Source organism: Amphiura filiformis, chromosome 12, assembly GCF_039555335.1.
Source record: "Amphiura filiformis chromosome 12, Afil_fr2py, whole genome shotgun sequence".
In the NCBI taxonomy this organism is placed as follows: domain Eukaryota; kingdom Metazoa; phylum Echinodermata; class Ophiuroidea; order Amphilepidida; family Amphiuridae; genus Amphiura; species Amphiura filiformis.
This window is the reverse complement of record NC_092639.1, coordinates 49,771,185-49,787,547: the sequence shown is the minus strand read 5'-3', so window position 1 is coordinate 49,787,547 and position 16,363 is coordinate 49,771,185. Positions and strand designations below refer to the sequence as shown.

The 16,363-nt window shown below is 35.3% G+C and overlaps 1 protein-coding gene across 1 annotated transcript; it reads right to left on the bottom strand.

Annotated features, from left to right (window-relative positions):
- Window positions 1–8,664: 8,664 nt before the first annotated feature.
- LOC140166345 (uncharacterized) lies at window positions 8,665–16,151 on the bottom strand. The gene is made up of 4 exons (XM_072189785.1): window positions 15,660–16,151; window positions 13,463–13,534; window positions 10,976–11,179; window positions 8,665–9,120 (listed from the first exon to the last, which is right to left on the bottom strand). Exons 1-4 carry the CDS (start codon window positions 15,799–15,801, stop codon window positions 8,951–8,953), a joined length of 588 nt encoding a protein of 195 aa, XP_072045886.1. The 5' UTR covers window positions 15,802–16,151; the 3' UTR covers window positions 8,665–8,950.
- Between the last annotated feature and the right edge of the window lie 212 nt (window positions 16,152–16,363).

Below are 16,363 nucleotides of genomic sequence, written 5' to 3'. Positions count from 1 at the left end.
GAATTAACCGCAGAGAGTCTGTATGAATTCTGCAGTAAATAAACTGCTGACTATACAAGAATATTGTCATACATTATTCGGAGCATACTACAACCATGGCCAAAATGTGTTGGGACACTTATGGAAAACGTACACTATAGTATAGTATGACCTTATTTCCGTTATTATTAACGTGATAAAGTGGAGGTTTCTTTGGTGTCAAGCCTAAACACTTTCCTAACACCTCAACCCTCCCCTTCCCCACCAATCAATGTTGGGTGCCACAAGGCTCGTGTGACCAAAAAAGTCGGATTCAACATTGATCGGGGGGAGTGGGGGGCTTATTTACATTACGCTATCAAACCGTCCCAACACTTATGGCCAGCATTGTCTCTAAGGTACAAAAAATCAAATTTTAAAATGTGTGTTTTGGCCCATATCTCCTCAACCATAGCTTGGATTTTCATCAAATTTTACATGAAAACGGAGAAACTATTTATCGTTTCACTTATATAAAAATAATCGCATTTTCCTCATGTGATTTAGGGATACGGTCACGTTTTATACGCAATATCATGTATTTTACAGTGCGTTCTGAACATTATTAGCCTATGCCAACTACGTATTTTGCTTAAAATGACGTTTTATTTTGAAAGAGTAGTGATTTAATCGCCAGAAATACATGATATTTGTTGACAGGAATTGATTGAAGTCTTTTAAAAGAGTGATTTTGGAAAAAAATACTTAAAATTAAAAAAAAAGCTAACTTTTAGACAAAAAAACCCAAACTTTAATCATTTTCATCGTTTGCATCAAAAACGTATGTGGTATTTGCAACGAGTATATCGTGTAAATATAATCATAGTCGGCAGGAGTAGGCTTAAATTACATTTTATGACTGAAATTTATTAAAGCGCTTTCAAAGAAACTTACGTATAAAAAATAACATAGCACATAAAAAAGTAATTATCATAATATTACACATAATTTCTAAATCAGAATTTCATCATCTTCAGAAGATAGCAAACATTGACTATTCACCTTCATATCCTATTAGACTAGTCGACTTTCTGCTGAGTAATAGAAGTCTTAGGTGCGTTGTTTTAAAGTTAAAAACGGTCTCTATGTTTTTTAAAGTCAATTGGCATGACTGGGGTATGCTGATCCAACAAACGTGGATACCATCAACAATTGTAATGTTTTGACATTATAATTTGCATAAAAACAAAATAACCGCCAAAATCATCAAATTAATATTTAAAACTCTGATAACTTTGGTAGTCATTTTGTTTGATGCAAATTAGCAGGTCAAAGCATATAAATTATTTTTGGTATCCGTTATTCATGAACTCAGCATACCCAAATTGACTTTTCATAGATACCACTTTAAACAAAAAATGCACCTCGATGGCTTATGCCCCTTTCCAAGAAATTCGACTAGTCTATTACAGGCATAGGCACACCTTTTGGATCCAATGATTATGATGATGATGATGATGATGATGATGATGAAGATGAAGATGAAGATGAAGATGAAGATGAAGATGAAGATGAAGATGAAGATGAAGATGATTATGATGATGATGATCACCACCATCATCATCATCATCAGCAGCAGCAGCAGCAGCAGCATCAAGACCTAATAATTGTATTTATTTCCTTATTAAACATATTTATAACTCGCGTATACCATCATGCGCAAAGCTGAAACCCTATGCACGGCATAGAATGCACGGCATAGGTCATTTAGATAATACAATGCCTCAGTGAACCGTTCAATAATTCGATTCATCATTGACATTTGTACACGGAAGGTGATTTCGGGTCACGGTAAAGAGAATCACTACTATCTCTTTATTTAGATTACGAGTGCATACCGTGGGTTTCAGACTTTCTTACACTTTTAGAATATATTTTCTTCAAAAAGGCCTGGAATGCCGTTCTTCTATAGCCAATAAGACAATTTTCATGTCCTAAAAGCAGCGGGTTAGTTTAAACACTTTTATTAACTTAGCAATAGCTTTTATGCCCCAAAATACTTCGTAATGTTACTTGAACCTGTTAGCTCACTTGATAAGGCGTCTGTCTTATGCTCAAAAAGTCTGAGTTCGATTCCTAACAATTAAAAAAAAATATCTTTTTTTTGGCTTTCTTATAATATAATGCTATTCAAGATACATGTATATAAATATACGCTCTACAGACGATATACAGTCCAAAAAATTACATTTTTACGGCATTTGTTTCATTAACTGAATATTTACCATATAGCAGGTGTTGGCTGACATTGTGCTTCACATTTTGTTCAGTTTTTGTCCGGGATAAATGACTACGGGACAAAATCGGACGGTATACACGTCTTTAAAGAGTAAAATTTTAATATAATATTACTTTCCTTTTTATTTATACAAACGTGTATATCGTTCGTTTTGTCCCAAAGTCATTTTAACCCGGCCCAAAACTGAAACAAATGTGGAGCACAATGTCAGCCAACACCTGCTATATGATAAATATTCAGTTAATGAAACAAATGCCGTAAAAGTGTGATTTGTTTGACTGTTTATCGCATGTAGAGCGTATATTTATATACATGCATCTTGAATAGCATTATATTATAGTTTAAGCCTGTTGAAGTAACACAGCTCTGTGGTTCAATGGATACGGCATCTGCCTCTTGCGCAGTGGGACACGGGTTCGAGCCCCTGAATATATTTAGATTTCTTTGTGTGACCCTGAAGGGTATCCGTAGGGAGAACACTTTGTTTTACGGCCAGGTCTGGCCAGGTGCATGTTTGTTCGCAATCTACAGGTGTAACTAGGTTGTTGTATATTCTATAATTTTCCTGGTGTGTTAACTGTGATTACATCTAGACACCAGTTTATTTTTTATTTGAACGGGACCTTAATTTAATGAGAAAAACGCCGAAAAAGAGAGGCCCGGCAAAAGCCGATTTGCAGACAATTTTGTAGCTACAGACAGCTCGTATTCCATATAACAACTACGGAAACCAATCAGTGCCAGAAGTGTTGATTTATATTTCATCCACTTAGGTTTGGCTTAACCCACTAAAAGGTAAAACTTTAAGGCTGATCATTTTAATTATAAATGTAGTGTGTGTGTAAAAGTATATTTCTCAAAATGGAGGAGAGCGCCTATGACTATTGTCCGTTCTGTCTACATGGTCTATGATAATTATTTTCTTACCGAAATATATTCACTTAACACAGACCACGGTTGCCAAACAAATGAGGGCAAACCGCGGGTCAAATCATTGAAAAGTCGCCCAATATTTTTTTTATCAACCGTTGGTTTCTATGAGATAGAAAACTACCAGAAGTCGCGTAAGCCAATGTTGAGAAGTCATGCAATATTTTTCTTAACCATCAATTGGTGTCTATAGGACAGGAAATTGTCGCGAGGAAAATCTTCAAAACTCATCCTATTGACCTAGGCCTATTACATCGCGGGTTTGGCAACCCTGCAATATATACAGTTATATAACATCGCACCGCATTGTGAGGTGAACGAACTGAATGTTGACATTGTATTCAGGATTTAAAACAAGAACTGTCTTTAACCAGACAATGCGGTTGGTATAAAACATAGCGTGTGATATCATGATATCAACTTCAAAATCTAAAAACAAAAGTAAAGAAATAATTTAGGGCGAAATAAATAAACAGCGTACAGCAGGTGCTATCTTGTCAATAATGATAAGAGGAACATGAAAAAACCAGCAGAGAGCATGCACCCCAGTAAAGAGTTAAATAAAGCAAGGAAAAAATCATAATGTGCAGAAGGCCTACTTTTCGGATGATATTCACAGAAACAAAAATAAAGAACTAAAGATCTAAAAACAAAAGTAAAGAAAATGAGGGCGAAATAAATAAACAGCGTACAGCATGTGATGATAATTATACACTTCGACCAAAAATTAAAAAAATACTTAACACGCGACATAAATAAACAGCCATCTATCAAGAATGACAAGAGGAACATGAAAAAAAACCACCTAATATATGAGAGCATGCACCCCAATAAAGAATTGCTTTAAAATAAAACAATGAAAAATCATGACATGTGAAATGTATGTTGATACACTTATAAATAATACTCAAGGGTGAAATAAAAAACACCTTATCTACCGATATTTCCACAGTTAAACATACTCAGTGATCACTTGTACTAAAACAAAATAAAGAAATACTTCACAAATGATAAGAGGAACACATAAAAAATAAATAAGCGAGCATGTCCAAAAAAAAATTAGTAAAAGATAAAATAATGATAAAACGTACAAGAAGGGGCAAAATATTTGTCGCAAAAACTTATTAAATGCTCATTTGCTCTAAGATATTTAATGTTTGCAATTTACTCCTAGTTTATCATTTATTTATTATTTATCTAGGCTTATATATCTTTTATTTATTTATCTATTAATTTATCTATTTATCAATTTATTTCAATATCATTATTATTAAGTGCCTATTTATAATGATATTTAAATCTATCAACATTATGCTTACGTCATCCAGGAGTTATTATCCCACTTGAAATCGCCATATAAACACAAATTAATAAAGAAATACCCAATGGGTGAAATAAAAAGCATGATCTATCTTTTCAAGAATGAAAAGAGGATATAAAAATATAACAGAGCATGTCCTATAAACATGATAAAGAATTATTTAAAATCGTACAAATGTGAAACATGTAATATGACATATACTTAAGGGATCTGGAATGAGCGTTTTGAGCGTTTCGACAGTATTTTTTGGGAAATGAGAGCACATCAGACATATCGAATTGCATTCTGAATACGAAGAATGTCTTTCTCATATCAAATAATTTTCATTTTTTGAAATTCACGATATAATGCAAATTTTATGACAAATTATTAAAATTTGATATTTTTCAAATTTTTGATATATAACAGTCCTCGAAGTAAATTTTATAAATCTAATGACATATTCTTAAAGTGTATGTAGCTGGGAGGAAAAGCCGACGATCAATTGAAAATTCTGACCTTTCATATTGAAGATATGGATTTTATTTCCCAAAAAGACCTATTTTTTTTTGGGGGGGGGGAATCCATATCTTCCATACGAAAGGTCAAAATTTTCAATTGATCGTCGGCCTTTCCTCCCAGCTACATATACTTTAAGAATATATCATTAAATTTATAAAATTTACTTCGAGGACTGTTATATATCAAAAATATCAATTTTAATGATTTGTCATAAAATGTGTATTACATTGCGAATTTCAAAAAATCAAAATTATTTGATATCAGGACATTCTTAGTATTCAGAATGCAATTCGATATGTCTGATGTGCTCTAATGTCCCACAATAAATACTGTCCAAACGTTCATACCCCAGCCCTTAACATAAAACAAAATAAAACGGTCATGATAATATGACATTAAGGGCGAACACCACTAATGAAGCGTATGGTTGAAATGCACGTGAAAATTAATGTCTTTCTTTGCTCAATTTGAGGCCTTTTTGGCTCTCATAGTTGCCTGATGTACCCCGTTACATTTTATTAAGAAACAAGGTAGTATAGTTCTCTCCATTGATTTTGCAATAGCGTCTCCAGGAGGGGGGCTCAGAGGGCTTTCAGATTTATGCGGTGCGGGGGGGCTTAATGGCTAAAATCGCCAAAAACCGCCTGATTTTACATATCCCTCTAGCGTTGGTTGTCAGTAGATTGCAGTCACTCCTCATCAAGTGTTGACAAAGACAACAGTGGTTGTTGAAACGTACACAGTAAGTGCATTTTCTTGCATCAGATACTACGAACTCTGGTTTACTAGTTTACTCTACCGATCCTGATGAATTTGTTCAATCAATAACGATATCTGGGGGACCAATCACAAGCCAGATTCATTTAAAGATGCATTACATCATGACCAATTTTAGTTTTGGTCTAACTCTCCATAGAATCCCGTGTTAAAAAGTTATCCGCAATCCAAAGTCAGTAGTCCACTTGGGAAGCTAACAAACAGAGGGCGTACGGTGACTGAAAAGATTAGATGTGAAAATCTATCAATTGTGCACAAATAATAATCAGAGTTTTAAGCTTAAATGCAATAGCCAGAAGCACAATTGGCAAGTGGAGTACGGAGAAGTCTAGCTACACCCTGGAAGGGGAAAAACAGTATTTGAAACGAGGAAATGTGCAATATGACTTAATGTAATACATTAGAAAAGGCTTAAAAGGCAACTATTAGGCCCTGATTCATATTTAATCATCATTTAGGCCTGTAAATTAGATTGTCTGTGTAAATTTAGCAGGATCCGACTTTTTATGACGACTTTCAAAATGTGTTACATTTCAGAAACACCAAGCTGTTTGTGAGGTGGCGTTAGCTGTATGGGTTATAGGTTGAACTTTTTACAATATTTCTGGAAACAAATCCTGAAATCCATATATTAATTTTTACAATGGATGTCGTCATCTGACCGTCTGCTTGCAGAAAGGTGAAGTTTTGAAGAACTGAGTTGTTTTCCCGGCCCCTGTCTGTACAGAAAGTCAGTGAGGGTTATTTACTGGTGTGCACCCTAAAAGGCCCTTGTCATAACCAATGGTGGCGGCATGATTTTTCCCGTGCATGAGGGTTTAGGGAAAATTAAATTATATGTCTAAACTTGAGGTTGCATGTGTAAAACATGGTCTTTTTTTTAACGCATGTTTGGGGTATTGAAATGATATTTTTTTGGCTTGCACAATCATGGTAAAGATCCATGTCATACATAAGAGATTATAGGACATACAATACTTGGTAGGCCTAATGATAATGCGTACACTTTGTACCTATTAGGGAACTGAAATCAGACTGAAAACACAAACGTCATTCGAGGCTCTGTCTCACCAGTTGCATTTACAAGGCCCTTGTTATAACCAGTGGTGGCGGATGATTTTTTTCTGGGGAGGGTCACACAAGGTTCTGAACAGAAACGTCATACGGACCAACCCACACTACCGAGAACCGCGAATGCCGAGAACCGCGAAAGCCGAGAACCGCTCTAGTTTTCTTTTCTTTTTTGTTATTATTTTACAATATCCTTCATCAATTACCAATTTCTCACTTTTCTGTTGAAATGAAAATATGTAGGATTCTTATTTTCATAAATAACATCACAAATAAAAGCAGAGTGTCAACTGAGCTAACACACAGTACCTTTTCATCCATTATTGTATGTAATCGAAATTAATGCTAACAAGTTGATTTACTCCGTTGCTTCATTTGTTGCTTCATTTGTGGTAGACTGCGGTAAATTGGGAAAACAAGTGTGCATGGGTTCGATTCCTTTATTTCTTTTTTGATCACGAGATGTTGTGATAACTTTTATTTTCTTCTATAGCTGTAATGTAACATTTTAATTGGTGAAAACAATAATTTTTCATTTTAAAACCCAAGTTTTTGACAGTTAAAGTGACGAATAGTGAACTTAGACAGGGCCAAAATATCGCTTTAAGACATTTTAAGTGACCAGTCCCTAAATTTCAAATGTAGCCATCCAAATTTTTTTTGGTAAAGCCAGCCACATGATAAGATCTGTAACTGCTCCAAATTTGGTGTCAATATCATATTTACTTTTTGAGTTATAAGCAAAAAACTGAAATTAGATGATTTTTTTTCTATTTTTCAAATACAACCATGGCCAAAATGTGTTGGGACACTTATGGAAAACGTACACTATAGTATGACCTTATTTCCGTTATTATTAACGTGATAAAGTGGAGGTTTCTTTTTCCCTTCCCGACCAATCAATGTTGGGTGCCACAAGGCTCGTGTGACCAAAAAAGTCGGATTCAACATTGATCGGGGGGAGTGGGGGGCTTATTTACATTACCCTATCAAACCGTCCCAACACTTATGGCCAGCATTGTAGCTCGTCGACAAATGACTTAACTCCATATTTTACTGGCCTGTAAATATTTAGATCTACAATCCTGGAAAAAAATAGTTGGCACACTAGTACTCAATAATTGAAATGCGTGCCCTATCAAAATTAGAGAGGGAGTGAAACATGTTTTCACGCCGGCGACAACATAGTTTTGTCCAATATTACATTAGGGAGCGGGCCAGAGACAACACCAACAGACAGCCAAAGTGTGCCAACATTTTTTCAAGATTGTAGATAGTCCAGGGCACCGCAACACAAAGACATTTGTGTATATTGTATAGCTCGGCCTTCCCAGCAAACACAAAAACGTTTTAAATAAGTTATATTTTGGTTTAGGTAAAACGTTTTAATAACATTAAAATGTCGGGTTATATAAAGGTCATGATAACGTTTTAAAACGTTTTGTATGAAAACACACTACAACAATAGTTTTCAAAAAATGTTATAGTAAACTATTTTTGCAAACATTTTTGCCAAATATTGTGTCAATATATTGTGTTTGAACCCAGCAAACACAGAAATGTTCTTAATTTTTTTTTTTTTTTTCAAAACCTTTTAATAACGTTTAAATGTCGGGTTATATAAAGGTCATGAAAACGTTTTTAAAACGTTATTGAAAATATTTTGGGCAAACATTTTTCGCAAAATATTTTTTCAACTCCCAAAATAACATTCTGTTTAGAATGTTTTGTATCAAGTTTTCAAGAATCTTTTGGAATGTTATTAAAACGTTTTTATACCCTTTATATAACCCGACATTTAAACGTTTTCTGTAAAACATTTTTGTTTGCTGAGCAGTAGATTATCAAAAATGTTTTTAAGGTTATGAAAACGTTTTATACTCTTAATATACCCTTTATATAACCCGACATTTAAACGTTTTCTGACAACATTTTATAACCTTTTGCGAATGATGTCGAAAACGTTTTGTGTTTGCTGGGTTTGTGGCATAAAGCAGTAACTCCTGTTTTGCCATTGCATGGTCATTTTATGACAATTAAAGTGCATTTCTGAATCACAAGCATGTGTCCTTTGACCTTGGAGGTCAACTGTGTCACTTTTTGCACCAGCAATCCCTACAGCAAATCATGAGTCCAAGAAATACCAAAAGTAATACATATGATATGCTGATGTCAGATACGAGATAGGCATAGAGGGTGTAGTTACAGTAGGTGTCACTTTCTGGATCCCCGTTCCTGTTCAAGGTGGCACACCAGTAAGTACCTGTGGTTGGATACAAAAAAGATCATAACAACAATAACTATTTGAATCCAAATAAAGTAAACGAAACTTACTATATTATTATGGAGAAACAGTTGGTTCGGTCACCTATCAATTTTGCTTCATTTAATCATTTTGTGTATCAACATAATGAATCAATATACCTACCATAATCGTGATATCGTCGTGATCACAGCAATTGAAGACAAATCAGTCCACTTCTATTGACTGATGTGTCATTCCCCGGGTTAAGTATAGAATATAGAAATGGTTGAACTCGGGACCTCCGATTGTAGTTGGAAATGTTTTTATTGACCGTTTATGAAGCAAGAACGGGAAAATGTCCCGGGGTAAATGTAAACGAAATAAACTCCTCAACAAAATATTAGAAAGTTTTTTCAAGCATCTATATCTCAGATTATTTGTGACATGTTTGTGACATGTGTTGACTTGGCAGTCAAGTTAGCTCAATCGTTAAGGCGTTCGACTATGATGCGAGAGGTTGCTGGTTCGAACCCTGGCGGTGCCTAGTATGCTCTCGTGGAAAAATTGAGCTAGCTTGAAATTCCCTGGACAAGGAGCTTACTGCTAATTGTCTCGCTGTAACCCGTACGAAACTCGGGGAGCTGATCCTGGTTGCGATGGTTATTTGTGGATTGTCTAGGTATATACGTGTGCGCTCTTGTAGCAGCAAAATCCCTGATTTGTTATTAAATGGTTTATGGAATGATGTGGGGCCGTAAGGGTCAGCGACAACCTGTAAAGTGTGCTGAGGCTTGTGGATCAACGTCTAGGCGTTGTGCGTAGCGCACTATAAATTACTGCGCTTTTTTTCTCTTTTTTTTTTATGTTCATAGCTACTTTATTCCCCTTTACAATGACACCAAATTTGAAACAATCACCTTTCACGCCTCAGTAAACGTCTTAAGTTGTGAATGTTGTGGGTCTTAAACAGAATGTGCCAAATCGACCATTATTCTATGCAGCAAGCTACAATACCATGTCTTCACAATCTGAGACCCGATGCAATCCTCTAAGATGACTCGCGCTCGCCCCTCAAAGCCAGGGTAGTCAACGAAATATGGGAGTACAGATAATGGAATGGCCTGTCATCCCAAACCTCAACCCAATTGAACACTTCTGGAATCAACTTGGTCGTGCTGTGCGTGCCACGAGTAGCCAATGGAACCATATTGAATGATCAGCGACGAATCCTGGTTGAAGAATGGAATGCCATCTCACAGCAACGTGTCAGGTGGGCAGCGTGAAGAGGAGGTGCCTGGCTGTTGTGGCTGCGAATGTTTTTTTCCACCCGCTAAGGTTAGTGACTGATGGTCAATTTGGCATATTGAGTTTGAGACCCCACTATATTCAAAAGACGTGTACTCAGCCGTGAAAAATGTGATTGTTTCAAATGTTGTGTCATTATAAAGGGGAATAAAGTAGCTATCTATTGATATGCAACACGATATGAACATGTTACAAATGATCTGAGATATAGATGTTTGAAAACATTTTCCAAACTTTTGTTGAGGAGTTTATGATATCTGTTGTTCAATTCGCATTGGGTGGGTTAGATCTTAAGGGTTACTGATCTTTTTGTAAATTGGTGTAGATATTCTTAGAATAATTATGATATGAGTTGCTTTACAACCTGAGTGTAAGGTGGTGTAAGCGGCGGTTGTTTCAGTCATCTTGTGTCGTTAGTGGCAAGATTTATGTTCTCAAACTATACTTCCTGATAATACTGATATGTACGTACATTTTACATTTTTAAAGAATTATGGTTGACAAAATCTAAAATCGTTTATACATTCGCGTTTATTTACACCTTTATTTCCTATTTATAGGTACTTACCCACACCAAGCCAAGCTAGATAAAACAACACTAAGATGAAGAACAAAACACCAGCACATATATTGCAGCAAGGAGTATCAGTACAAAACATAACAAACATGATGAATGCCATACAAGCTATTATTAACAACGCTGCCGCACCGAATACGATAAGGAAAATAGGAATGAGTGGTTCCGAGGGACATTCTTCCATGTACGCTACTCCTGTGACAAATAAGAGAAACAAGGAATTTATTTACTCTAGTAATTTCATATAGCTTTAAAGAGTTTTATTAAATTGTGGGATATGTCTTTACGACGAAAATTCATAACAATTAGTGGGTTTTAGCGGGTTCGCCGTCGGCCATGGTCGGACAAGTTTAGAACTATCAAGCTTTCGTCAGGAGTAACTCTGACTTCTTCAGGACAAAGTACCTAAGAATGGGGCATGTATGCCGCCCCTTGCCTCCTGATGGCTCTGAAAAGAGCCGTTCACTGAAGACTGTCCCTTGTCAACAGAGAACAAGCCGATCTGCTAAATTTATGGGTTTGGTGGCTCTAAAAAGAGCCGTTCACTGAATACTGCCCCTTGTCAACAGAAAAACAAGCATACCTTGTCCTATCTGCTAAATTTAAAGGTTTGGTGGCTCTGAAAAGAGCCGTTCACTGGAGACTTCCCCTTGTCAAACAAACAAGCAGAACTCGCCTATCTGCTGATGCAACTGTGGAGAGTTAGCAATAAAGTAGGTTGCCCATACCTCTTTGTGTGATTATTAAATAAATAAATAAATAGGCCGCCCCTTATATGAGGTCGTTGATCACAGACTGACGTCAGATGATCATTTGACAACGACCCTAATTTTTTAATTAATGACCAGGTTCCTGTATATCCTTGAGAAGATGAATGTTTGATATTTGTTTGTGTGTCGTTGACTCTGCATGGTATGGCTTTTTGGAAAGCGTCACCTGGTACCAGACCTCTGGTACCGATACCAGGAAACATTTCATCACTTTTGGAGTGTGTTATTACCTTATCATTTACAATAATTATATAAACAAAGAATCTACATTGTGTACATATTCAGAGTAAATGAAGCAGTTTTACATTTTAGTGTAGGATGAGTGACTATAGAAGAGTATCACGTGATTACAAAATACCGAAAGCGAGGGTAATAATAGGGATGCCCACTCTCAATACAGTTTCCACTAGAACGATTTTTCATTTACTGTGTGCGTGCACTCACACACGTATTGTCTATGGAGAAACTGATCGATACAAGAAATCCCAGGCATGTTAAATGGCGTACATACTTGTTTTGATCCAAATGTAGGCCTATATCAGGGTGTTTCAAGAAATTCCTGATTCCACCAGAAAACATTCACCAAACTTTTTCCTGTTTGGTCAGTAAATAGAGAGGACCTTCCTGCATGAAGAGATCAACTTTTTTAATGAAAAATTTAATGAGATGAGAACTACAACAGGTTGAAGTGACACCATTCCGTGCATCAGGTGTTCAAACGCAATTATCTCCGAATTTGGAGTGAATCAGACAAGCAAACTTACATACTCATAAAATTTAACTATTTATGAAGACAAAATGTGTAGGATGTTAAGAAATTTAAGAATGTTTAAGCCTACCGCGGCCCATCTCAAATCATGCACTTCCCCGTGCACTTCTCACTACCATGTCCATTTCATAGGGAGTATAAAAACCGGGGACCATCATGGCTTCCATGCACACAGTGTATTGCTCAATGTGGTAAAGATAACCTTTGAGTTGGAGCAAATTTCTCAAAATTGGTAGTGATTAATGTTACCAAACTTATGCCATGATGAAATATAATAATTTTTGAAGATAAAATGTGCTGACCTTAAAAGATTGAACAACGTTTAAGACTACCGCTTTTCATTTGAAATAATGCACTTATTGTTCATCTCCTCTATGGAGATATTTTCCATGGCGGCCATCTATGATCATGCTTGAGGTTTCAACAAACAAACCATGGGTTTTGAGGTCTTATAGTTTTTGTTGTATGTCAACAAAATCGATTAAATTTTCAGGATGATCTTATTTTCATGTTGTTATAAGCAAATATAATGTTCCAGATAAGATAGTTAATAAATACATTAAGAAAAAGTACCTTAAAGTTGCACTTTCTGTTAGTATTCCTTTTGGACTTTAACTTTTTAACATGTTCTAGCAGCCCTATATAAAACCGTGACACTCGAAAGGCCATATCTCTGGAATGAAACGTCCGATTAAGATTATTTAAACGCCAAAATGTTTCTTTCATCAATTCCCATCCAATAAGTTAGGTCTGAATCAATTTAAAAGTACTTCAATTTTTAGTGGACATGCCTAGTAATAAAGGCGTGATATCGATGTTCACTCCATCAACGGCAGGAACGTGTCAATTATAGGTATGGTCTATAGGCTACATTCTTGTATGATATCAGAAAATTATTATGTGTAATGACAGGAAACTTGAAGAATCAAATTGTCTTACCAATACATATATTTGCGATCGAAAAACCTATGAAAGACCCGGTGAATAAGATGATCATCAATATCTGACACGCTGTGAAAAGGAGGAAAGAAAAAACATTTCAGATGAAGATGAAATATTTAAATATAGTGTGATTTCACTTTGCATTTACCTACGTCATCAGTCAAACGGAGGAAGAACACGTACGCTTCAACGGAGGAAGAAGTCCGAAGAACACGTACGAGGCTGAACTTTACCCACACAATTTCTCCTTTTTCAGGAAAATACGTATAAAAAATTGCAACGAGTGTCAACATGTAATGTAATAATTATTCTCTTAGAGATAGAGATAAACATGTTTTTGCAATAGACCTGACCTTTAATTAAAAAGACTGCGTCAAGGATTAAAAAAATAAATATAAATTAATCAACAATAAATAAAAAAAATAAATAAATAGACACATAAATAAATAAATGAATAAATAATTTATTATTTATTTATTTATTTATTTATTTAATTTCTTATTTATTGATCAATTTATTTATTAATTTATATTTATTTTTTATTCGTTTGTTTATTTTTTTTAATTTATTTGCATTTATTTATTTTTACTTATTTGTTTGTTTGGTTTGTTAAGTTATTTATAGTTCTTTGTAAATGGATTGGAACGGTTTAATTGGAGTGGGGTGTATAATTATTATGTTCTATGAAAGTAATTTTATTCAATCTTTTACATTCTGAGAGTAATTGTCAAAATATTTTATTAAATGTTTGCCAAAGAAATAGGCTTTGGGTTAGCTGTGCAATTATTATCAGCCCCGGGAGATTTCAAAACTATGCTAAAAAAATGGCTTCCCGCCCCCTAATCGGCCTGCCCAAAGTTGTTTGGACCCCCTCCCTCCCTTTGTACCTGGGCAAATCTTTGAAACCTTAACTTGTCTAGATAATGCGAGCGAAGTGCGCAATAAATTTTAATTAACACAAATACCCCCGATAGCTACTTGTAATACCAAATTGATGATTGATGATGTTTCTAATTTTTTTACAATAACCCGCGACATTTCAACTTATTTTAAAAACACGTTCCCCCGTCCGGGAATCCGGAAAAATGTACTCCACTGCCCCTGATCCACTTTTCAGTATAACAATGTACCCAAGAAGGACTAATATTATCAAAGGCTAATAGCAAATGGACCACTTTTTTATGTTATATACCGTGCAAAATTTTTAAGGGGTTACGTCGATCCACAACACGATAAATGCTGGCCGCACTTTAGTTTTTGCACTAAATCGAGCTGGATGATTGTCAACCAGTTCTTCTCATAGGCCTATAGTTAACTCACACTTAAAGTATGCAGGGTCATACACTTCTGGTCAGGTTAAGAATTATTTATTTTAATATAATACTCTTTGGCATTTGTAATAAATTGTAGCTCTTCTCTGACCACTCACAGGACTGTTTACATTCAATGCATATTTGCTGACATGCGAGATGCTGATTACTAAAGACACGTCATTTTAAAAATATGTTACTGAAATTGTGTGTTGCTTGCATGCTTTTTGTGATTTCTTTCGACTTCGCTCTTTTTTATGCTATCAGTGTTTTGTTCAGCGCGATGGGACCGTTCACAAACACTGAAGTGGGGCCTTGAAATTTTTTCATCCCTCTGAAGGGGAGAGGCCTTTAAAAATCACCTTATTAATTTTTCTAAAAAATATGTTAATTTTTCTTTTTACAGTAAGGCCCCCGAGTTTTTGTGAACAGTCCCTAAAATATCGCATATATAATAGCGCTTTATACCCTGGGCTTTATACATATTTATTGTTATTATTACAATGTTTGCCTTCAACATAGATGTAGGGCAGTATTATTAAGGTTATACGATGTATTGTTGGTCGAAGCAGCAGAAAAAAGTAGCCACAGCATCTTGCGAATGGTAGTGAGCTTTAGCAAAAATTGCATTGCTCAATTCATAGCGAGCGTGCAGAAGAATTCAAATATCACAGATATACTTTTGTAGGTCCTGTGGTTCTTGAGTTATGTTGTAAACAACACTTTTGTAAAACGTACATAACTTATTAACGACAATAAATTAAGCAAGTTTTCAAAGTATATGATATGTAGAATGAATTTTGCAAAACACCAAAGTGTTATTTTTCAATAATATATTGATTCAGATAATGAAAATTATTCTTATTTGATGTCAGGTGACTTACCTATGCGACCCTTAATTCGACATGCTTCACACATTGATTGGTAACAAGGTGGGGAAACCTCTCGAACTTTTCCTCCCTCTTCTTCTTCGAGTTTGTATTGGTTTTGTACTTCATCGTTCCCATTTTCTTCTATTCTGTGCATGGTGGATAACAATAACTCTTATACAATAGAGTTTAAGCAAAACTCCAAAACAAACACAATCAGATTATTGTAGGCAACCAAAACAGGTCCACAGAATTATTGATGATCGTTTTTACAGAAAGTTTTTGAAGCTTCAGCAGGGGCCTACTTAATGTAACGGCTCGCAAGTGTGAAAGTGAAAAAAATAGCGAAAACTGTGACAACACAGGCCTATGTATTTGCTGTTCAAGCTTTACCGTGGCATTATTACCACAAGCACACATTATTATCCGTATAGTATTGTGTAATTTATTGCATTGTATTTATTAATACAAATGACCCGTGTCGGTTGGCTTCGGTTATTGATGACTACATAGGGCTACATAGAAAGAATAGTTCGCACTATAGTCAGAGTTCATCCCAGCGGAAGAGATATGCCCTGACCTTGATCGATTTGCATATACCTGGATGCTTGGCATGCATAACTTTTTCATGATAATGCTAAATGTATGTGGCAGCATTTGCTAGCATCTTCAAAACTTTCTTATAAATAGTATGGCATAATTATTATATTATTATTAGG

Excerpts from the sequence above, each read along its gene's own strand:
- LOC140166345 (XM_072189785.1), bottom strand. The coding sequence starts at position 15,801 with ATGCACAGAATAGAAGAAAATGGGAACGATGAAGTACAAAACCAATAC. Across the intron at positions 13,535-15,659 it reads TCGAATTAAGGGTCGCATAG|CGTGTCAGATATTGATGATC; the intron begins GTAAGTCACCTG and ends TCCTTTTCACAG. Across the intron at positions 11,180-13,462 it reads GATCGCAAATATATGTATTG|GAGTAGCGTACATGGAAGAA; the intron begins GTAAGACAATTT and ends TATTTGTCACAG.